Source organism: Lytechinus variegatus, chromosome 19 (genome assembly GCF_018143015.1).
Source record: "Lytechinus variegatus isolate NC3 chromosome 19, Lvar_3.0, whole genome shotgun sequence".
Taxonomy (NCBI): domain Eukaryota; kingdom Metazoa; phylum Echinodermata; class Echinoidea; order Temnopleuroida; family Toxopneustidae; genus Lytechinus; species Lytechinus variegatus.
This window is the reverse complement of record NC_054758.1, coordinates 3960784-3986416: the sequence shown is the minus strand read 5'-3', so window position 1 is coordinate 3986416 and position 25633 is coordinate 3960784. Positions and strand designations below refer to the sequence as shown.

General features: G+C 35.3%; 1 protein-coding gene across 1 annotated transcript in view; it reads left to right on the top strand.

Annotated features, from left to right (window-relative positions):
* The first annotated feature begins 1364 nt into the window (after positions 1 to 1364).
* LOC121405894 (synaptotagmin-1-like) overlaps positions 1365 to 25633 on the top strand; it is a 44967-nt gene continuing 20698 nt past the window's right edge. Inside the window, 3 exon segments of the mRNA XM_041596886.1 lie at positions 1365 to 1681; positions 7153 to 7396; positions 9714 to 9895. Coding sequence (XP_041452820.1) covers positions 7219 to 7396; positions 9714 to 9895 — 360 coding nt within the window. The 5' untranslated portion in view covers positions 1365 to 1681; positions 7153 to 7218.

The following is a 25633-nucleotide window of genomic DNA, read 5'->3' as shown; positions in this document are numbered from 1 at the left end:
TAACACCTATAGGTGTAAAACTAGCACCACCAATTTAACACCGGTGTAAAATAAGTGGTGTGCCTGTACACCGGTTAACACTACAGTTTTTGCTGTGTGTTGAAAACGTTTAAAGAATTTCGAAAACATTTAAAAAATATTGTTGTGTAAAAATTTAAACATCTTGTTGTTAGTGTGACGCGGTTAAACAGCGTCTTGGCACTGTGTATATATGTTTTCACCAAACGTTGCTAAACTTTAAAATCCAATAGCTTAATTATTTGAGTAAATCTATCTTTAACCTGCACCTGCATTGCACCCATGCACTTGATCAATGAAGAAAGAACTTTATGTACCATTTTATGAGACCGCCATCATTTTCAAGCTTATTAACCGCTCACGATGGCGGTCTCCTGCTTTATTCGTTTAAACTGTTATTTTCTTTTCATTGAATATTGCTTCTTGTTAACATTTATTTCTCACTGCTTTACTATAACTATTGCTTAAATTGATTTGTAAAACTTAATAGTATCACCTATGTAATGTTGCATATTACTATGCTGAGTGCAGAAATAAAATAAAATCGAATAAAAATCAAATCAAATATGGTGATTTTCAGCATTTTTACTCGGTGAACTCATTTCTCAATATAATTTCAGCCCGGGTACCCCTTTAGCTTATGGCTTTCGAATTAAAGAAGTTATTATCAGATTTACATGACACTTTCATACAGCGTTATTACTTTTTTTCTTTCATTTGAGTAGATTGTTTATTATCTATTTGGCTTTATATAATTGAGAGTGTGCCCTTATTTCACTCAGTCTATTTCAGCACGAGGCCATTTTAAAACGTATTGTGCGTCACAATCATAAGAGTTGAATCACCAATCGACTTAACATTCTGTTTTGAGGTAGGCCTAACTGTGACTCTTAACATTAATTCATTTGATAAACATTTTTCGAATATAGGCCGTAGGGCAAAACTAAGGATATTGATAGCAAAATATAACCAGCAAAGAGAAGGAGGTGGCTCATGATATTAGGAAACAAAATTTAAAACATAGGCCTATATACTGCAGAAAAATTCACGACTCGTCCCCAACCATCTATCGCCAAAGAATGAAGATTTCTTTGTATTTAATACGCGCACAAAACACCAAAACACCCCCCCCCCCGAACAAAAACATCCTCCCGAAAAAAAAAACGAAAAAAATAGACAAATACAACAATACAAGTCAAAAAGTAAAACTGAAAGATAAGTATTTTTTCTCTCTGAAGCTCTATGTTCTAACTATATACGACGACACTGTATTTTTGGGACTGAAAGTAGACACAGGGTCAGGGATCGGAGCGAGCATGCGCTATGCGCGATTATTGTGGAAAGATTTGATCCGTGGAATGCATGCAATCAATAATTAATGTAGACTTTCGCTGTTTGTGATTGATGTGAGTTTCTTGGACTGAACTGCTTCTCATATGAGGCCGTATGTTGGCCATTCTGTTGTAAACAACGTTTTTTTATTACCACTGAAACTTCCTGGAAATCTGGAGACATATGATCGCTTGGTTTTAGGATTTTTAGGGACAGTTGTTGTCTCTCCCCGAACTCCGGCTACTTCCCGCATACCGCCTGGTATTGGTTTCTGTGCAGTTCGACGCCACAACAACACGAATGCATAGCTGAGATACGGCGACGCCACGAAGTGAGTAGAAACAAAATTCGACTTACATGTAGATGTACATGTCAATGCATGTAGGCCTACATCATACATGTACGCCAAGATTCTAGAGATCTAAATCACTATCCTGCTTTTCCTTTAATTCTTGTGCCAGGCCCAGTTGCATGTTGTTATTCATGATCTCCATTAGCTATTTGTTTAGTAGATTAAAATGGTGAACATGTGAGTGAGAACAGAGAAGAGAAGGAAGGAGAAGAATGTGAAGAAACTAGTAAAAGAGGAGGAGAGGTCAGAAGAGGGAAAAAAGAGGAGAAGAAGGTTGAAGGAGAAGAAGAAGAAGGAGGAGGAGAAAAGGAAGGAGGTCCAAGAAGAAGATGATTGAGTTCAACCTATTAATGTTTGACACATTTTTTCTCATTGTTTTTTTTATTTGTTTTCAGATGTGGATGTGACTTTTACAAAGAATCTGTCAGCATGCATAATGACATTTGAGGAAATTAAAATAATGTTCATGATAACTATATTTGATGAAAAACAACTAAGTTTAGATCTCTATAAAGCCATATTTAGCCATTGGCATTGTATACCGTACTTCACTTTCTGTTGGCTTTAAACTTAATTTAGTACATTTCTTAATGTAAACCCTGGGCCCAATTTCATAAAACTTCAAATTAAAAAGACAGTTAAAAGCTACTGAAATCCTTCAATTTGATTGGCTGATAGTAAACTTGTTATAGAAAGTGTGCATTTGTTTTGTTCAGTGAAATGGACCCCTGATCGGACAAATGGGATGATCTATGACAAACTACAAAATATTCCAGTTTGAGTAGCTGCACGATTTGCAAAGAAAAAAAAATTATGCAAACATTCATCAATCTGCCAGAACTTATAGGATGGGGGTCGGGTGTCCAGACACATTATATTTTGAAGCTTTCTTTTTGTCTTTGGATTACACTAAAATTAATGCATGAATTCAATAGTTGTAATCATCTTCTATTTTGTTCTTTATAACATTTCCTAACATTTTTTACTAAAAACTTCGCTTACAAGTGCTTTTTCCAAATGACTTTCTAAACTTGATCGTCCGTACACACAACCTGTCCGGACACACAACAACTGTGAATAATTGGTAAACTGCCAATTCATCTATTAACAACTCGTCCACTCATCACATGGTCTCCCTTTATTTAGTCTAGAATGCCATTCTGTCCATCAACATTTCGTCTAATTACCATTTGGTCCAATAATCACCAGTTCGTCTGTGACCATTTTGTCTAATAACCAGTAGGCAGTTGGTCTAGTACCTGTTTACTTTTCATTCTTTCGCCTAATCAACACTTATCCAATTAGGTCAAATATAGTGGTTTTAGAACGAAATGGTGAGTGGACAGACAAAATGGCAATTACATGTAGACCATGTGGATCTAGTGGACGACTTGATGGTAGACCAACTTAGACGAGTTGGCAGTTAATCGAATTGGCACTAGAACAATTGAAAATAAAGCCAAAATACATTTACCTTGAAAGTAGGCATAACGTTTTAAATACCGGTACACAACTTATTTGACCCTCTTCATCCGAAAGTTGGTACAATGTACATGATGTACATGTACTTGTTTGCCATTGAGTAGTATGGGTAGAGAGAATGTAAGTACAATGTATTGTGAATAAATGTTGAGAAACTTTTCAGTGTATTTATGATTAAAAAATCAAGGTATCGAAGCTTTAAAAGTGAACTTTGGAGAGCATTGTAGAAATATTTGCAATCGAGCATAACTCCAAAATATCAAATGCAAATTGTTTTTTTTTCAATTTGAAATGCATACTGGTAGGTGGGGAATTGTATAAATGCATTCAAATTTATGCAGCTCTTTCAGACCCCAGATGCATTTACATGTACATGTATACTGGTACTGTATTATGTAGATTATAATTTCAAGGTTAAATTTTAGCACGAAAGCAAAATAGCAAACTATATATATATTTGCAAACAAAATGTGCATGTAAAAATGAGTAGCTACAATTAAAAAGCAATTACTTTGAAGCAATGTATGACACTGTATGAGATTAAATTTTGGCCAAGAAGATGTGAAGTTACATGTATGCTATAAATTAATCCTTATTCATATTAAAAAGAGCATTATCGCAGTAATGGAAATTTTCACTGTTGAATGAAATCATATTATCTGCCTACTTCAGCTAGAAACCTGTGTACTTTCTTGAATTTACTTTCTTAAATGTAATTTGTACTTTATCAATGCATACATGTAAAGCATCATGTAGATTGCATGTACTGCGCAAGAAATTGCAGTGCAGGCTGGCATATACAGTGCACACTTCAAGTGTATGAAGAAGATCTAAAAATAGCCTGCATCTTTTTCAACATTATCACAGTCCCTCGAACAGAGAGCAGGTGAAGGCAGCATCCCCCCTGCAGCAATAATGGGCTATTCCGCGAACTGCATTATCATTATCATCCACTTTGCTCCTCTTCTCTCCGCCAACCCTGCATGCCTAATTAATGAGATGATACTAGCTTCTCAAAATTGCTCCCTGCATTATGCATACACACGCAAACCTCCACACATCTTCCCATCTGGTCTGTGCACGCCAACCTGCATTGCGATAAAGTGTATTCCCACGCCTAAGGCAGCTCGTGGGGAAGCCTACGCAATTCAGTGCTGATCGTTTGAACGTGAAAGACATTGCGTCCATCTACCATACACATACGAAGTCCAGCGTACGGGATCGTGGCTTGCTGATACCGATACGTCATAATAATTGGGGTGGATGTCATTTTTGTTAATCCATGAGGGCTTGGAATAGAAACCTGACTTTTCTTTGCTTCAGATGACTGTATGGAGATATACATTTTTTAATAATCAACATTTGAATGCACACGCATGACATACTGTAAGAACTTGAGGACAATACTGTGTAGTAGTATTTTTTGTGGTTGAAATGTTGGAATAGCAATACAGGTAGGGAAATGGAGATCATGTACATGTATACATGTATGTACTGTGTACATGTACATAGAGGTTTTTTTACATTTTTTTGTACATCAATTAATGCTTTTTCTAATACTTTATTAACCATTTTGTGGGCCAGTATAACAATAACATACATGTGTATAGTTTTGTATGTAATTGTGTCTGATATATGTGATACATGTAGGCCTACAATACATTGAGAGGGCCTGTGTACAGGTATGTATTAGATTCAATAGTCAATACACCCTACACTCCATTACATACATGCTCTATGCATGATCAAGCAGAACATGACAGACAAAAAGGTCTCCGATCCGTTAACATTTTAGTATTGACAAATTTGACATGCTGTAACCCTATTCCATTTACCATAATTCATGCAAATAAATTCTCTCTGAAATTACATGTAAGTGAAGTCTGATTATTCTAGCTTTCTTTACATTCAAATTTGAACCCCACTGAAGGGTAAAAGTGGTACAGAATGTAGTTTCTTCATTACCTTGTTTGTATGGGATCAGTGTCTTTGTCCAAACTCCTGTGAATACAGAATGTTGTCATTTCTTACCAATGACAATTTTTACTGCTCAATTGTTCAATATTTCATTCCTGAATACATGTAGATATAAGCTTTTGGGAATGTCAAGATCTATTTTTTTAATTTTTGCTTTGGTTTCGTTTTCAATTATCATCTGTCTATTGAATTAAAATTTCACAGAAAATCACTGGCTGACAGTATACTCCACTAGCATTACTTGATATCATTCTTGGGTTTTTATTCTACATTAGGCTTTAAAGCCATTTCTGACCTAGCAGCCTTGTATAGCCCCACCTTGAGTCCTCAACTCGAGACCAGGGCCCGTTGCAGAAAGAGTTGCAATCAATCGCAACCCTAAAAATCACGCGCAACTTGATTTTCAACCAATCAACAGCGCGCATTTGGGACTTGCGATTGATTTTTTGGCTTGCGTTTAAACGCAACTCTTTCTGCAACGGGCCCAGGGCCCTGTCCTACAAAGAGATCGATCAATCACAACTATGGAAAGCCAGCGAGTCAACATATAAAATGCACGTTTGCTCAAAAATTTTTCTATGTGTAGATATGATCCATAAATTCATTGATTTCTGGACAGGTCGGTGATGTTCTCCTTTGTTTATAATGTACAAAGGACACTTTGCAAATTTCCTGTAGAAGAAATTGAGACACTGATTTCCAGAGTTGCGATCGATTGCATCAATTGTGACTCTTTTTAAAGACTGTGCCCAGGATCCTGTCCTACAAAGAGTTATGATTGATCCGATCAATCATAACTATGGAAAGCCAACAGAGTCAACATGCAAGTTTGTTAAAAAAAACTGTTTATTACCCATAAATTCATTGATTTCTTGACAGGTCGGTGTGTTCTCCTTTGTTTACAAAGGACATTTTTCAAATTTCCCGTAGAAGAAATTATGACACTGATGGATTTCTATAGAGTTACGATTGATCCGATCACTCTCAAGTACATGTATATGGAAGTCCATCAATACCATAATTTTCTCTTCAGGAAATTTGCTCAATGTCCTTTGAAAACAATGTCAAGAAAAAAAACAGTGAATGTATGAACATACATGTACATATTCGTCATTTCTAGAATATATTTTGAACAAACATGTATATATTAGATGTTGAGGTTGCTGGCTTTCCATAGTTGCGATCGATTGAATCAATCGTAACTGTTTGTATTAGACAGGCCCCAGGTTCCTTACCCATAATGCAACCCAATTACTGCATGATAATTAATTCACTATCACATTCATAATGCCATAATAACAAGTAGCTTTTGATAATAAACAGACTTGTAGTTTTCTGAGAGTCAAAAGGGGCCTAAGTTCTCGATCCTGGCAGAATCTTTGTCGGAGGCAAAATGACGAACATATAAAGTGGAGCAACCATAAATTTAATTCTACAATTGAAAATTATATAAGTTTAATAGGCTAATTAATTCTCGGTGCATGTATTATTGAGAGTTATAAGGTTTGTGTTAAGATGAACTTTATGTACATGGATAACACACAGTCAATGAGATGCTTCACACAGTGTTGTAGATAAATGATAGTAGTTGCAGTAAAACACTAATTTCGTGAGAAAGTCTGTAAAACTAAGGTTAAGTATGACTACATATATATCATCGTGGATCTAGATCTGGTACAGTTACATAAACTGAACTTTGTGAAATCATAAAACCTAAGCTGAAATACGATCACACTGAAGATCGCCAACAAGTGGGACAGTGTATTATTATTGCTGGAAGAAAGACCTGACGATTTTGCTTATTTCTTAGCAATTACACAGTTTCTTCCAGAATCCTTTGGCACATATTTTTCATTCATACAAACAGACACTTGGGTGGTCATTACATTAGATTCTGTAAAAAGTCATTTTCAGATTGTTACGAGAACTGGAATTTATCTTTAAAACAGCACTTGTAACTAACTTTATTACATTATTCTTTGTTTTGATAGATATTGATGTCGTCGAGCTGTGCAATCCCATCATCCAGAGCGTAGTTTAAACCACCACACGTTAGAATGGCAGAGCAAGAGGTTTCGCAAGCAGCCGTCCCAAATGAGTCCGCAGCTGGACCTCCTGCGCCCACAGAGGGCGCTGCAGATGGTGGGGGAGGAGGAGGAGGCGCAGGAGGTGCCTTGGCAAATATGGGTAACAATATAAAGAACAAGGTTGGAGACCTTGTCGACAAAATTCCTCGTAAGTACACTCTTTATATTCTTTTTTTTTAAATCCTAATCACGCTTGCCATTTAATGTGCAAAATTTTGGGTTTTTGTCTCACCTGCGAAGCAAAGTGAGACTATAGGCGCCGCTTTTCCGACGGCGGCGGCGGCGGCGTCAACATCAAATCTTAACCTGAGGTTAAGTTTTTGAAATGACGTCATAACTTAGAAAGTATATGGACCTAGTTATAAAACTTGGCCATAAGGTTAATCAGTATTACTGAACATCCTATTAGAGTTTCATGTCACATGACCAAGGTCAAAGGTCATTTAGGGTCAATGAACTTAGACCATGTTGGAGGAATCAACATCGAAATCTTAACCTGAGGTTAAGTTTTTGAAATGTCATCATAACTTAGAAAATATATGGACCTAGTTCATGAAACTTGGACATTAGGTTAATCAAGTATCACTGAACATCCTACATGAGTTTCACGTCACATGACCAAGGTCAAAGGTCATTTAGGGTCAATGAACTTTGGCCGAATTGGGGATATCTGTTGAATTCCCATCATAACTTTGAAAGTTTATGGATCTGATTCATGAAACTTGGACACAATAGTGATAAAGCATCACTGAAAATTTTGTGCAAGTTTCAGGTCTCATGATTAAGGTCAAAGGTCATTTAGGGTCAATGAACTTTTGCCGAATCGGGGGTATCTGTTGAATTACCATCATAACTTTGAAAGTTTATTGGTCTAGTTCATTAAACTTGGACATTAGAGTAATCAAGTATCACTGAACATCCTGTGCACATTTCAGGTCACATGACCAAGGTCAAAGGTCAATGAACTTTGGCCGAATTGGGTGTATCTGTTGAATTACCATCATAACTTTGAAAGTTTATGGATCTGATTCATGAAACTTGTACATAAGAGTAATCAAGTATCACTGAACATCCTGTTCGAGTTTCAGGTCACATGATCAAGGTCAAAGGTCATGTAAGGTCAATGAACTTTGGCCATGTTGGGTTTTTTTTTGAATAACCATCATATCTCTGTAAGTTTATTGGTCTAGTTCATAAAAAGTGGACATAAGAGTAACCATGTATCACTGAACATCTTGTGCGAGTTAGAGTAGTATTCAAAGTCAGCACTGCTGCTATATTGAACCGCGTGATGCAGGTGAGACGGCCAGAGGCATTCCACTTGTTTAAAATACAAATTCAATTAACATTAAATTTTGGGGTTTCACCAACAAATTCATCATTTTAGTTTACACTCATTTACAATGTACGTTTTCAGAATTTTCAACAATATTTTTGCTTTATACGTGTACATGTAGATCTCGAGCATAAATTCAAATTTCGATGATCTTTGTTCATGTAGGTTTGCATGGTGGAGTTTATCAAAATTGTTTTTGAATTTTGAAATGCAAGATGCCATGCTAATAACGTACCTTTTGAAAGTTGAAAGTCTAGAGTAAATCTTTTCTAAAACAAATTAGTATTCTTTTGATTCATCCACAGGCCATTCTGAATTTCGCTCCAGGATTTGGATCGAGTTAAATTTATCATTTACCTAAATTTGTTTGTTATTATTTTTCATTACTTTATTTTTTCGTGGGGGGGGGGGTGGAAGGTATTTATAGGCTTCCATGCTCTCTGTATGTCATCATCTTGACATGGATTTGTTTTCAAATTATATGTTTACATGTTGGTGGGTCTGTCATGCTTTAAAAGAAATGATTGATATGAGGTCATGAAGACCATGAAGACCACCGAAAGATCAATCGGGAATCGTGAAAGACCTCAGAGATCTCTGAAAATTCATTGGAGAACCCTTGAAAGAGCAAGCGTCATTGTATTACAGCAGTCTTATAAGGCGGTGCTGCACCATCCCGAGATTGCTCAATCTCGAGATTGTAGCCCGATCGGCCCTCTTCACGATTAATCTCGAGATTCATGAAACCCCGTCTCCACCATCGCAAGAAGAGCAATTCCTGCTCGAGTGAGGCATTGATGCATTATGGTCTGACACTGTGAATAAATAATCACGAGTGCGTCTGCACCTACGAATAATTCGTAAGATAGCGTGCTATTTTGCAAATAATCCCTAGTTGACTTGGGATTGCAATCTCGAGATTAATCCTACGAACTAGCGCGATAATTTTGTCTCCATTGCAAATAATCTCGACACTGTTCAGATCGGGATAATTTGCCGGATAAGAAATAGCGCGCTAATTTGAAAACTCGCGATGTTGCCGACGGCCCTTTAGAGTTTTTGCTCTCTGTGGAATGTCGTTCTAACCAAAGGCTGTTTAAAAATAATAAAAAATGATTTTATTCCCCAGTTCCAACATGGGCAGTGATAGCCATAGCCATAGTAGCCGGCCTTATACTCCTCTGCTGTTGTTTCTGCATCTGTAAAAAATGTTGCTGTAAAAAGAGGAAAAAGAAGGAAGGGAAGAAGGGGTTGAAGGGGGCAGTCGACTTGAAAAGCGTCCAGATGCTGGGCAACAGTTATAAAGAGAAGGTAAGTCAAAGATTTAATAATACAGATATACATTCTTTGAAACAATGTAAAATATTTTTATTTGATTTTTCTGATTTTTTTCTGAACCAAAATGCCATGTCATATACCTGTAGACCTTTTTAAAAGGCTTTTATGAGATTCATAACAATAAATTGATCAGTTCCTTTAATAACTTTTTATGCAACCACGTATTAACAAAGTTGCTCTTCCCCATTTTAAATGCAGCCAGTAATGTGAAATAATCTCAATGATGTAAGCTTGACTTTTAATTTGCTCAGATTTTCTGATAGTTCAAAAGATTTTTTTTTTCAAAACGGAAAGTTTGCATTAGGCTTGAAATTTCTATATGATTGAATAATTGAATTCAGTGTAAAAATAACCCTTATCAATTCTTTACATCTTTTTTTGGTTTAATTCTACTCGTATTATATATGATATTGACTGTATGAATCAGGGGTTATAGTGGATTGTACATTCTGGGGAAAAGTAGTTTTGAAAGGGAAAAAAGGATTAATCCATTGTACATGTAATCAATCACAGGTGCTGTGGATTTTTATTGTAGATTTCTCAGTTTAGTACACTGTAAAAACTGTGGTGTTAAAACTGACACCAATTGGTGTTAAAATAACACCCTACAGATTGAACATAACACCAAAGAGTGTAAATGTAACAACCATAGGTCTTGTAATAACACCTCTAGGTGTAAAACTAGCACCACCAATTTAACACCGGTGTAAAATAACTGGTGTGGTCCTCTATGTTCACCGGTTAACACCACAGTTTTTGCTGTGTATGGAATATTCATAGCTACATGTCATTGAAAACTTGTGATTGATATTATTTTCAGGAAGGACTCCTTATAGAAATTGGACGGTACCAAAGAAGAATTATTGAATTTGTTTCAAAGCTTTTAAATTGTATTTGAAATAAAATTCTTGTATATCATTTATTTATACTGATGAAAAGGTTTTATTTCCAATCTTTCATTGGAAGTTTAAGATTTTTGTTTTCAACAGTGTTGTGTTATTAAAGGGGAAGTTCACCCTGAAGAAAACTTTGTCGTAAAAATAGCAGAAAAAATAGTAAAAAATATTGGTGAAGGTTTGAGGAAAATCCATTAAAGAGTAAGAAAGTTATTAGAGTTCAAAATTTTGGATTTGTGACGTCATAAACGAGCAGCTGCCCCATGTGTTATGTAATATAAAATGTATGAATTTCAAATTTTGTATGGTTCCTGATGACTTAATTTTGTTTTCTTTTCATGATTGGGTGTGAAATGATTTGTCTATTGATATACAAAAGTTACAGTGAAAACCATTTTCAATTTTCTGAGGAAATGACATTTCATTGATTTTTTACCATTCGCTATGTAGGAATGCTGCTCGCATATGACGTCACAAATCGAATAATTGAAATTCTAATAACTTTTTAATTATTTGATGAATTTTTCTCAAACCTTCGGCAATATTTTTTATTATTTTTTCTGCTATTTTTACAATAAACTTTTTGTCAGGGTGAACTTCCCCTTTAATCCATTCTTTCAAACCCTGAATGTGTTGTATTTTTTCAAATAACATGATAAGTTTATTTCAGTTTTACTAATTATGTTCATTTTAAGTGTTTCTTTTAATGTATTGTGATTCCTTTGATTTTTTCATCCTATTTTTTCAATCCTAATTTTGTTGTTTGGCAACATATATCAACTTTAAATGATTTTTTCTGTTGTTGAATTCATTTGATCGTGAGTTTTTCCTCGTATTAGAAAAATTACATTGTTCATTTTATATTCTACTAATACCCTATTCTTTATTATAATCAATTTTAGATCACTGGCCAACTGTGATAACCTTTGACTTAAAAATAGTGATATATTAATATCAACAATAGTATTTTGAATACCCTTATTGTGATTAGAAATATACTCTATACTTACTTTTATTCATGTGAAAACATGGAACTATATATCCTGTAGTTTGAAATGTGTGTATTAAAGTTCATGTACATCTACATGTATAGTACATTTTTAAAACATGCACTGACAAATTATACAATACATGTACAGTATACTTTCCTCTTGTTGTACATGTACAGATCTTTATATTTTTGCTCTTTCATTGTTCACTGACACCATGACAACAATATCATATAAAAGTGACTGCCCCTGACGTGAATTTGTCTGAGAGAGAGAGAGACCGCAAAAGGAATATGTAAGGTGTACATGATGATTGAGGAGAGTTTAAATACTGAGTGTTTCCATAGCAACAAGACCACTTTGCATCAAGTGGTTCTGGAAGCCAGTTGAGGAGATTGTGATGAGGATGCTAGCGATGCGATCTTCTAAAATGGTTTCTTGCATGTACATGTAACCTGGTTCAAATGGAACCAGTTACAAAGTGCGTGTTGATTAGAACGGATCATAAGTAGATTTCTTGGCCGCGAAGCCACTTTTTCCCTGCCTTGGCTTCAGAGCGATTCATGTGTACAAATACTGTGAGAGAAAGGTGTACGATAAGGAGAGAAAGAGAATTAAAGTTGAAATGTAACCAAAAATAAATGTGTGTGGCTGGACCTGGGGACTGTTTCATCAACATTTTTGTTGTGACAAGTTGTCAGGTCTGACATCTTTTCTTGATTCTGATTGGCTGAGAGGCACTGTTACTATAGTAACTTTTGGATAAAATGGGACTTGTCGGATAAAACGTCTGACAAGTCCTTTCATGAAACGCTCCCCAGGATTGGATATAAATTATGGGGGGGGGGTAGTGAAATGCAAGGGGAGGGGGCGGCATGCTAGGGGAATAGAGGGTAGGGATTTGTGGTGTTAATTTGACGATCAAGGTTTAAAAAAAGGGACAGAGAGAGAAATTGTATTTCATTAGAGCTGGTCCAGGAAAGGTGGAGGGGGTGTGATGATGAAAGAGTATAGGGTGGGGAAGAGAAGGAATGATTTTTTTTTTTATATTTTGACAAGGTTAAACAGAAGGAGAGAGAAATGTATAAGAGCTGGCCCGGGTGAGGGGGGGGGGGGGGGGGCTGGGTGATGAAAGAGAGGGGGATGAGGGGCAAGTATTTAAAGGGAACTCCTAGTTGTAATTGTTTGATATTGAAGAGAGAAGCCTAAAATTTTTTACATGTATTATGTACATGTAGGCCTTCACTTTGCATGGTCAGTAATTTTGTCCTATGTAGTAGAATTATTCTTCCTTTCTTCTGTATGTTTACATATGTAGTACATTATCTGCATCCTGTACTTATAAATGCATGAAGCATGTACTTTTGCTGTGTAATATATACTTACTGTATACTATGAAAATAGTGAGTTTTCATCCCACTACTACATGTTCACAACTCTGCACAAACTTATGACAGACTTTACACCAAAATTCCTCTGAATATATTCACTATTTGATTAATGCATTAGACCATGGATGTATCTCAATACTCCATACTTTTCTTCAGTAGAAGGGTAATGTGTATGTACGAGAAAGGATGCCTGTTTTTTCTTGACCCATGAATGATCACGACTTCAAGGAATCACCAAAAGAAAGTGTGATTTTGATTTTTGACCCAACTTAAACCCCCCCCCCCCTGAACTTACATTACCTTTATTTAACTTCCATGCATTTCATATTGTAGGTTTTCAGCTTTATCGTGATCAATGTAAAAATCATTTGAATTACGCAAGATTGTTAATGGGTAGTGTACCAACAAAGGAGATAAAAGAAATTTGTGATTAGCATATTTTAAATCCAAAATATCACCTACATGTACAAAGTGACTGTACATGAATATCCTACAAGGACAAAAAGGACATCAATCAAATTTTCAAACACTCCTTTACATCATATGTTGTACATTCCCTCAACCTAATTTAATGTTTTATGTACATGCCATTCTTATAACAGTATTAATAAATTTGCACATATATGTGTACACCTTATTATACTCCTGTATACTGATCAAGTGATACACGCAATGAGACACTTGTCTCATTTCATAGGAAGTATGTGTATTGCTCTATGTGCATATGGTATGTACATGTTCGTTGATCCTATATTGTATATCACACATGTATATAGACACTACCAATTATTGATGGACGAAGAGAAAAATCAATAAGAAACGTGGCCCCGTTTGCCCATAATTATATATGCGCCCTGTAGAGAATACAAATTGCATCACGGAGGGATTCTGGAGCACAGACAATAGATTGGAATATTTTAAATGGGAGGGAGATTATTAGAGGTTGTTGGGTGTGTGGGGAAAGGGGTGGGATGGGAAATGAGGGTGGGGTACTGGGTGGAATATAATCAGTAGAAGACATTGAGATTAAGTTTTGATTTAGTGGGGGTGGAGGTGAGGGCGGGTTACTGGGTGGAATAGAATCAGTGGAAGACATTGAGATATTTGTAATTTTTAGATTTAGTAGAGGGTGGGGTATGAGGTGGAATAGAATCAGTGGAAGACATTGAGATATTTGTAAATATTAGATTTAATGAAATGTGATACCGGTACTAGTATTTGAATCATGCTTAACAATGCATTTAATTGCACACATACACACATAGGCATACACACATTCACATACTGTCCATGATAATCAGTCATAATTACATGTACATGTATGTTTGTCAAAATGCAAATGTTTATGGGTGCCTTCTCTACAAGTACATGTAGTTTTATGTATTTTTAAAACTATAGGCCTATATACTTGAAGAGAAGGCACCTAAAACATTTGCATTTTGACAAATGTAATTTATGACTGATTATCATGGACAGTGTGTGTATGCCTATGTGGGATGATTAGATTTGCAGCATACATGTACCGGTATGTGCATGCACATTTTCACATATACTACATGTAGTACCATAGAAAATGTAAACAAGAAATTACAAAATGTGTAGTGTAGTCTTTAAAAAAAAAATTACAATCCATATTATGAGATATGTTTAAGTTACATGTACACACATACATGTACATGTAGATATGTACATAATGTAGGCATGTCATTCAGTGCGCTACTGACACACAAAAAACTAATTGGAGTTTGCCAGTTCCCAGTAAAAATACATTACATGCAATTTTCCCAGAAAACTGGAAAAAAAAAGATTACCAGTGTGTGTGTGGGTGTGTGTATGTGATTACTAAAATATTTTATAATCTTGCATGTTGATGGGTAATAGTTTCCTGGTGGATGTTTCATAAATCTGTTCGTAAGTTAAGAGCGACCTTGCGAGCGACTGATGAACCAAATGGTGAATATCATTTTACCACAAGAAAGGACCATGAGTTGTTCTTAAAGTCACTCTTAACTTATGAACAACTTTAAGAAACAGCCCCTTAATTGTGATCTATACGCATGTGTAATTCCCTCTCCATTTAGCATGCCTTATTTCATCATGGTATAATCAATATAAAATGTGTGATCATGGTATATAAATGTATAATGACCTCTTCATATCAACATTAACCTTTGACCCTGGTGGAAAACATGACTCACATTTGAATGTATCATCGTTTGCAATGGGCTTTTGAACTTTGTGAAGGAGTATGACATCATCCTTTGCTCATTGCTCACATGTAAATATTTCCATTTTTATTTTTATGTTTGATTTTCATGTCTTGACGAAAATGCTCATCTTGCCGCCTTTCGTTGTCATCGTATTCTTTCTGCACCGTGAGTTTTTTTTTAAAAAATAATTCAGAGAATTTTCCTCGATGCCATGTTCAATTATTACACATGTACTGTATTTGTGTTAGTTTGAGGAGAACAGGTACATGTACATATATTGTATTTTTTAACAGGAGTTTTTGAATCTGAGAATTTTTCCTCCAATATTATACTTTGTCCAATTATTACATGTACCTTGGAAACGTATTGAAGTTTTGGTGTGAACGAGTACATGTATGTTTTTACAAATCAGAGAGTTTTCCTTGAAAACGATTTTCCTTTTAGAACAATATTAACCATTGCTTACAGGAACGGGTGGTCTCTGTGTAAAACCTATGGGATTCAAAGAATATTGGAGGCAACGGGTTAATTACTCAATTACTGTACATATATATATTTGAAAGAAAGAATGTGTTGAAAACTCCTTGGTGTGATGGATGGATGATAATAGGAAAGTTAGAACTCTTTCATACTGGTACTTACTACACTGTTCACTGACTTTTGAAATGTGTGTGACCTTGAATGGCAGCATGTCTGCAATGTTTGTCCCAATTCTCAGTAGTCCAGAATCCGAGTTGGGTCATGCTTCAATCCGTTCACAATATACTCCCTCCTTTTCTCCTTTCTTGAATTCTGCTTAAAATCTTGAATAACTTTCTGTGGCTATCAAACAGAGCACACTGGTTAAATTGCAGAATTTCTTGTTATTCTGACAAGTCAAATAGAATGTTTTATAATGTTAGAGGTTAAATGGCAGGTGATCAGTCATGGTGCTCCTAGTCCAGTAATTTCCTCTGCCGGAGAAAGAGATGGGAAGGGGGCGGGGGAAAGAGATACATGTAAGGGGTGATGGATGAGGTATTACATGTACAAGTATGATGTAGGAGAACCAAGAGTGAGAGATGGGGGGGGGGGGCTGATGGGAACAAGAGGGTAGAGTAGGAAAGAGAGAGAGGGGGTGGGTGATCGAATGGGTTTATATAAAAAAAAACTAATTTCAGTTCAGTTCAGTTTGGTTTATTTCATTTCAACTCAAATCAATTTTAACAGCAAAAGAAATCATTACAAAGATATTAAATGAATATGCAAGTATATACAGTATGACAATGTAGCATATATAAGTAAATATATACAATAGACACGAAACAATATAATCATAATAATAATGATATTTACGATGAACTAGATAATCTGCAGACTATTCATGTTAAAGAGTTTTGCATATGATTTATTTTATTCATCTTTACTATTTAAATAAATGTTGAGGAAATGGAGGGATCCACTAAAAAGCAGGGCTTGTTGAGTGTGGATTCCTCAAAGAATAAGTTAAAAGACACGTTTGTAGGTATAAGTATAAATGCAAGAACGAGAAAAAAAAAATCGTAAGAAAGCTATTGTGATGGATGGAGTACGGAAATGATGGATGAAAGTGAAAAGATAGATAACCGAGAAGAAAGACTGGTGCACCTGTGTGGATGAAAGAGAATGAAGGGGGGGGGGAATGAGGGTGATGGGAGATGAAAGGGAAGGACATAGAGGAAAGAAGAGAGAGAGAAAGAGAGAAGTTGGGTCCTGAGCGCTCAATTTGGACTTACTCTATAAGATTCGAGAATGTGCTTTTTTAGCTTGATTTTAAAACAGTTCAGACTAACGGAGTTAATGATGTCGTGACTGAGTGTATTCCAGTATTTAGGACCGTAAAAGGAAATTGTTTTTTGTGCGAGTTGAGTGCGGGTACGGGGAGGTGAAAACGGAGTGATTGTCTTGTTGGGTAATTGTGAATGGCGTTATTTTTTGTAAACATGTTAATTAATATGTTTGGGAGTTCGTTTGAATTCAATTTGTACATAAATTGCCCTGTTTGAAAAAGAAATAGATCTGGAAGTTTTAAAATATTGGACTTGTAAAATAAATTGTTAGTATGAGAACGATGAGGAGCATTATGTATAATTCTTATAATGTTCTTTTGTAAGATGAGAATTTTGTCTGTAAGATATTTGTTGGCGTTACCCCATGTCATTATTCCATAATTCAGATAGGGAAGTATTAGGGAGGAATATAGTGTAAAAAGTGTTGATTTTGGAAAAAAGTGTCTTATTTTATTCATTATACCAATGTTCCTTGATATAGTTTTGGATATATTTTGAATATGAATGTTCCATTTCAATTTATCGTCTATCATGAGGCCTAAAAATTAGTAGAAGAGACCCTATTTAGAGCAGTATCGTCCAAAAGGATGTCTCCAAGTAGATTTTGCAAAGTGTTACTAAATAACATAAAGTTTGTCTTCAGGATGTTAAGGGATAATTTGTTTGCTTTAACCCATTCAACTACATGTCTCAGTTCACGATTTATAGTAGACAATAGTGTATTTTGGTTCGCATGGGAATAAAATAAGGTCGAATCGTCTGCAAATAAAATGAAAGATAGAACATCTGAGGATTTATAAAAGTCATTTATGTATATTATAAATAACAAGGGACCTAGTATACTACCCTGTGGAACTCCACAATTTATTGGTCGCAATGCAGAACTGTGATTATCTATTTGTACAAATTGTTTTCTATTCGATAAATAATTCCTGAACCATTCCAAGGCTTTCCCTCTAACACCATAGTGTGACAACTTTACTAATAGGATATCATGGTTAATTGTATCGAAAGCCTTGGAAAAGTCCAGGAATATTGCAATTGTATGTAAATGTTGATCAACGGCATGTGATAATGTATCGATGCATTTCAATACCGCTTGAGTTGTATTGTGATTTGCTCGAAAGCCAAACTGTGATTCGCAAAAAATATTATGTTTGTTTAAGAAGTCTGTTACTCTAATAAATACGATCCTTTCCAAAACTTTGGATAAGGATGGTAACAGTGATATTGGTCTGTAGTTTTTTGTTTCAGATGTGTCTCCTTTTTTGAATATCGGGATTACTTTCGCAATTTTAATGTTATTTGGTACAATGCCACTAGTGAGTGATAGGTTAAAAATGTGGGCCAGCGGAGTCGCTATTGTTAAGATTATGGATTTGAGGAGACAGTTATCAATTTCGTCGTGTCCTGAGCTTTTCTTTCCTTCTAACCTATTCACTATACCGATAATTTCCTCACGGTCAGTAGGGACAAAAAACAAAGAAGATTGGTTATTATTCCCCAGATAATTATCAAATTTACTGCCAGTTGTCGGAATATTTTCAGCAAGTTTTTCTCCAATTTGAGAGAAGTACGAGTTAAAAATCTCAGCTATCGCTTGAGGTTCTTCAATAAGATCGTTAGTCTCTGATTTAATTTTGATAATATTTTGCGTTTTACTGTTTCTGTTTAATGTTCTGTTAATTATTTTCCACGTGTTTCTCATGTTATTTTTATTAAGCTCAAATTGCATTGTTTTTTCGCTTGTCGTAGTAAATTGGTCAAAATATTTTTATATCGAGTGTATTTTTCACGAGTCTTATTATTTGGATTAGTTTTGTATTTATAAAACAGATTATTTTTCCGGTTTATCGATCTTAAGATAGATTTAGTCACCCATGGAGATCTAGGGTATTTTTTATAGTTATTCACTCGTTCTCTAAATGGTATACAAATATCAAATTTATCCTTTAAATATCAATAAAATTATTGTAAGCCTCATTCACGTCTTCAGAATCATAAATTTGTTGCCAGTTAACTGTACTTAAATTTTCATTCAGGCGCTCTAAATTTCTGGCATTTAAACATCGAGTTTTTATTTTAGAATTACGACTTTCATCTCGTGTGTTTAAAAGAGTAGTTCTACAGAAAATAGGGTAATGGTCAGATATATCAGAAATAACGATTCCTGATTCTAAAGGCATATCTTGCATATTAGTAAAAATGTTATCAATTAATGTGGAAGATCGATCTGTTACTCTCGTAGGTTTAGTTATGGTAGGTAAAAAAGAAGCCGAAAGAATCATTTCAAGAAAATCGTGAGGAAATCCTTGAGAATTGGACTGCAACAAATTGGCATTGAAGTCACCCATTAAGAAACAGTGTTTATTTTGAATAATTGGACTTTGTAAAATGTTTTGGATATCTCTTAAGAAATCATCATGGGGACATTGAGGAGGACGATAAATCACCCCTATTATTACATTCCTACTGTGTTTATTTTTAACCTCTATGAAAAGTGATTCAAGACTGTCATTCATGTGGGTAAGATTTTTTAAACAAGAGTAATCTAGTCGGTTCGGTATATACATACCAACACCGCCTCCTGGTCTATTATGTCTGTTGTTTGTGAGTAAATAATAATCATCAATATTCAAAAGAGAGTTACTAGAGTGTTGGAGCCACGTTTCAGTCAGACCAATAATAGGGCTATTATGTGAATTAAAATGTTCTAGAAGTAGATCAAGCTGATCAAAATTCTTGTTCAGGCTCCTTATATTTAAATGTAAAAGAAACGTGTTTTCATTTACATTGTTCAAACTATTTGATTTGTATTCATTTACCGTATAGTATTTAGATGAAGCAAACTGTTGTACTGGGTCATTGTCATCAAAGTTAAGGGACAACTCTTCTGAGTTTGTGTTTAAATCATAAGAGATGCTGTTGTCGTATTCGGGATTATGTATAGCTCTAGTGATTTTCCTATCTGCATGAAGCTGGAGCAAAAACTCGTCGTCGTCAATAGAATTGAAAGGAAATTCTGTTGCTAACGCAGGAGAGACTGAGGAACGAATCCCAATACTACATAAATATTTTTAGTTATAAATACTTTCAAATTCAAATTGAGCAAGCCAGATAATGATCCCAACATTTGGAAATAGGGACTAGATAGTGCAATGCATGTGTGTAGTGAGATATAACTAAGTGATGAGAAGGAGACAATGATATGGGAAAAAGAAATAAAAGAAAACATGACATGAAATGAAAACATAAAATTTAAGTAGAGCATGTTTGAGATAAGCGAAATTGTGAAACGGCGGTGGTTAACCCCTGTTTGTATAGACTAAGCTATTTTAGAAGTTCCCTTTGGTATTATTCTGCATAATTAGTAGGAACCTGCTTGAACAAAATTGTAAACAAAGAGCCAGAAATAGAAATTAGATGAGTATGATGTCACGAGAAATGCTATTAAAAAAAAATGTAATGGCCTACTCAGTATCTATGCAAGCAAATAAAATTAAGTTTGGGGAAGCGTGATTAGAGTCATAATGACATACACATTTATTTGTGTTTGGAAGGGGGGTGGGTATTTACAGGAGTCTCTGTAATTAACTGTTCAAAAAAAAATTCAGATGATCGTACATATTTGATTCTAATTAGACATTTGGTCACTCAATGAGACGGAATATATTAATAATAATTAAAGCTGTAAAAACAGAGCAAAGAATTTATTTTAGATTCCTGAATACGTCACGCATTGTGTTCACAAGCATGACAAGTGAATTCGTGAATAGATTTAAGCATGAGTAAAACATGATAATGCTGACAAGCAAATGCAGTATTTTCTATGGCATCTATGACATGTACAATGCATTTAAAAATGCTGAATTTGAGTCTAAGTCAACTCTGTTGCAAATTTTTATTGCTAAAATACATAATGGAAATTTAAAATCTACTTGTAACCTTTCACTTTTCCACATGGCACATTGTGTGAACTACATGTTATTAATTTAGGCCTATATTAAAGCACAAATGAGAAAATTAAAAAAGAGCCACTAAAAATCTTCAATGGGTAGCAGGGCCAGTCAACAAAATCATCCACGGCCATTGCCTTCAACTGACTTGTATCAATATGCCTTGCAATGTATATTCATAATGTAAAGGAGGGGGGGGGGGGTAATCCAGCTAACATCAATATTGGACATGCTTTGATTTTGATTTGCAATTATTTGGTTACAAATTATCTGCATCATGTATTCTTCTTTTCGGTTATCACAATTGTCTTTTATTCTTGTTATTACCGTACATGGAAGTTAAGCTCATGATTAATTTGAAGGAATCGGTCTTTGGTGTCTTTTGTCTGTGGTTGGATCGTTGAAAATCAGTTCATCAGGTTTGCACGTGAACTCATATTTTATTCATGATTATTGGTCTGATTGGCAGTGGCATGGCCTTTAATAATTGACATCCCATACTCTATACAGATTTCATCATATGTTGTGACTGACTCCCTTTATGGATACATCTCTGAATTATTCATGAGAGTTTAATTGGAGTTGGGTTTTTCCTAGTTTCTGTCCTGACCCCAGTGTTCAAGGCCCATTGAGCTAATATTGTTTGAATCTACATGTAGTTCGAGATGGTTTCAAGCCCGCCTTCCTGTGTCTCCAGGAATTTTGTTAACAGTTTTTCTTAGGCTACATTTCACAGCCTTCTGCCATAAATCTGCACGATTGGATAAATTTTAACATTGCAGTGAAATGACAGGGGCTCAACAGTAACAGTGGCCTGGTGGCCCGGGGCCACCAGGAATGAGAGTAGGGCCACCAAAATTCTGCAAGAGCCCACACTAGGTGGTCCAGTTGGGTTACCAAATTGTAATGTTTTCTATTGTTTTAGGGCCACCAAATTTGCTGTTATTTCCATGTGGCTGTTTTGGAAGGGTCGGAGTAGTGCCTGTCTGGACAGAGTTACTCTGACCTTCCTGGAACTATTGAAAGATACCCCTGGTCAGAATAACAGATTCCAAGTTCTAATATGATTTTACTCCAATGAGGGACCCACGTCTGAACGAGGCTGTTATTTCCATGTCTTCTCAGCCAGTGAGAACGAGATCAATGCTCATGGTTTATTCATGAGCGATTCAAGCTGGGGTTTTATTCAGCCCTCTTGATAATCAATGATCTCTCAGCTGCCATTAGTGAGGAGGTTAATTAACTTTATTGGTCTAACAGCTGTACTTCTGCCAAAAAAAGTTAAGAAAAACAATAAGTAATGCACGCTGGCTTTGTCTTCAGTGTCTAAGATTCATGCAATGTACAGCACATGAAACAGGCCTAAACACTATGGGAAGAAAATATTTGCAACCACTCTATGGTTAAAAAAATAAATCCAGAATGGCTGTGAACATAATTGCGAGTCAATTTCTGGATTTAATTTGAACCCCAATGATTAACTTTTTAATCTAAAATGATTTAAATTATAATCTTTAAGCATTAAATTTGAATATTAGATTTAATCTGACTGTGGGCAGTGAAAATTAGATGGTAAGGAGTGTTTTTTTTGTGGGGGGGGGGGGGCAGGGGGGTAGAAGAGAGGAAAGAGACTTGATGTACTTTGCCAATTAATTATTAATTTACTCGATAGCAATGAACAGAAATCACCTACTGCGTCGATACCACAAATCCATTAGTCTTCAAATCTAGACTATTTTAGCAATGTAAAATTGTATATTTTGTTTTAACGCTATCTCTTGACATACATTATCTGTAGGGCTTATATTACTACATGTATATTAAATATTAAAATGAAAAAAAAAAATCCTTGTACATGTATATGTACTTTTGCATTAAAGGAATGGAAAAGTCATTACACTTGGGAAACATCAGGACAGATTTGATTTGGTGTTAACTGTTTTTTCTTAAGAGAAAATTTTGAATGATATTCATGTACAAAGATTTTAGAACAAGTTACAATTTATTAGGTGGTTTCAAACCGCCTCGATCACAAGAATCCCTGTTAAATTACGAGAACTTTTTTAGGCTAAAAATACCCATTAATTTATTCCTGCATTCACACCGCCCTGAACCATACCCTTCGGGATAAGTTCCTGAAGTTACGAGCATGCGCAGTATGGTCTGATAAACAGGCAAGGCGTGAGATTCAAAATCACTAGCCCAGCAGCCACCCACATCTCCCGCGCCCAACGACGCCCAATGACATGCTGGGCTAAAAGTTCCCGTAATTTGCTTTCACATCGCCAAAATACCTGCGACCTTGGAAAAATCCCCGCGAAAGTTCTCGTAATTTCGCCAAGTACCTACTATTTAGCAGGTATTTTCTTTCGGGGAAATTACGCGTAGTTTGCTTTCACATTACCAAAATACCTGGTATTTTCTGATCGGGGTAAATTTCCCGATCAGAGAATACCTGGAACTGACGAACTTCGAGGCGGTCTGAAACCACCTATTGAGAAAAAGCCATTGAAAATATGTTTGAAATAGAATACTTTGAAAATGTGGAGATTGAGTAGAGGGTGCGGTAATTGAAAAACATGATTGTTGGTTTCTTAAAATGTATATTCAAATTCAGAAGACTGAAATTTAGAACTTTAAATATTAGAAAATGTAATTAAGAACTTAAATGTGATAAAATATAATTCAGGCTAATTCAATCTAGTTATGAATTTACCCTGGAAATATTTCACCATTAAAAGTAATCCATCACTAGGTCTGATATCATAACTAAAAAAGAAAGGTCAAGATTGCATGAATTATTACTCATTTCCCGGATTTCACTGCCCAACATACATGTGCATTGCAGGTGAAGTATGTTCATGTACTATAATATATGAGAGATGAGGGGTACATGTAATGTACACATGGGAGATAAAGTGTAGGGGAAGGCGGGGTAAGTTGAGCATAGGGGCAAGTTGAGCCACCAGCTCCAGGCCAATAATGAATGAGTCAGACATTGTGGTGGTGTCATGTATTGATGACCCATAGCATAACCCCTAACCCCACCATATTGTTTTCAACTTTGAAACAAAAAGTAGTTTTTTAGAGGGAAAAATATGAATTTCAGCCAAAAAAGTAAAAAAGAGTGTGAAATAGATAAGTGCTTTATAAACACACACGTCTTTAAATATGATAAAGACATGATAACAACATTATTAGTCCAGGTACGGATCTTCATTCTTGTCATAGTCTTTTATATGATGGATGCATAATAATGTGTGGATACAAAATTATCGCACTAAGTTCGGACTGGGGTAAGTTGAGCCAAACAGCATGGGGCAAGTTGAGCCATGGTAATTCCTATGGTAATGTATCTTAAAAAAAAAGAAGAAACCATAAAATCGATTGAAATGCTGGCTGAAAGGAGCAAATTTACATGACTGCTCTTTTCCTTTTACAGGATGTTAGTATTTGTAGAGAATTAGCAAGTGAAAAGACTTTAAACAAAAAATTGACATGCTGGTTCTCCCCTCATACATTTTTTACATAGTTTTTGTGGCTCAACTTACCCCAGAAGGTGGCTCAAACTTACCCCATATATGGGGCAAGTTGAGCCATTTGACATCGTTTTTTTCAAAGGTCACAATGACTTTCAGTGTGGGGATAGAAAGTTATATATAGGTGGAAAATATTTCAGAAGAATTAAATTTCAAGGCAAGGTACTTATTTCGACAAGATTATTAATCATATCAATTCTAACATGCGAAAAGCAAAAACTGTCACAACTTACCCGCCCTTCCCCTACATATTATTGTGTGCTTGCATGTATAATGAATATTACATCATAATAGTGTCTTAAAACAAAACTAAGCGGAGGGGTCAAGATTGCATGAAAGATGTATTTAAAAATTCTTGGTTTTATTACAAAGCTTCATCAGCTTGGTCACTGCCCAATATACCGGTACATTGCAGATAAAGTACATACATGTAGCTATAGGGGTACACATTACATGTGTGGAACAATTCAGAAAAATGTAACTGGGTCTGAGATGAAAACTACTAGGAGAGGTCAAGATTGCATGAATTATATATTACTAATTCCCGGGGTTTTTATTACATAGCTTCACCAGCTTGCCATGCTACAGTACATAAGCCATGATAGGAATAGCCTTGAGCACTGTCACTGCCCTACATATACGTTGTACAATACACAGTACACGTACATAGTGTAGATCAAGAACGCCTGGGCTACTCGTATTATACATACATGTAGCCAATACATTGTAGGTGTTGTAGATAAAACTGTAGATATATGTATATAGATATTCATTGTATCTGTACAGTTGTAAAGCCTGTACAAACTTTATTGATAAATTGGGTTAACTAGATACATACATTATTAGATGATATTTCTATATCTCAATAATTCATTAAATCGTTTTTGCTTGATACAATTTTTTTTTCTGAATTTACATGAAA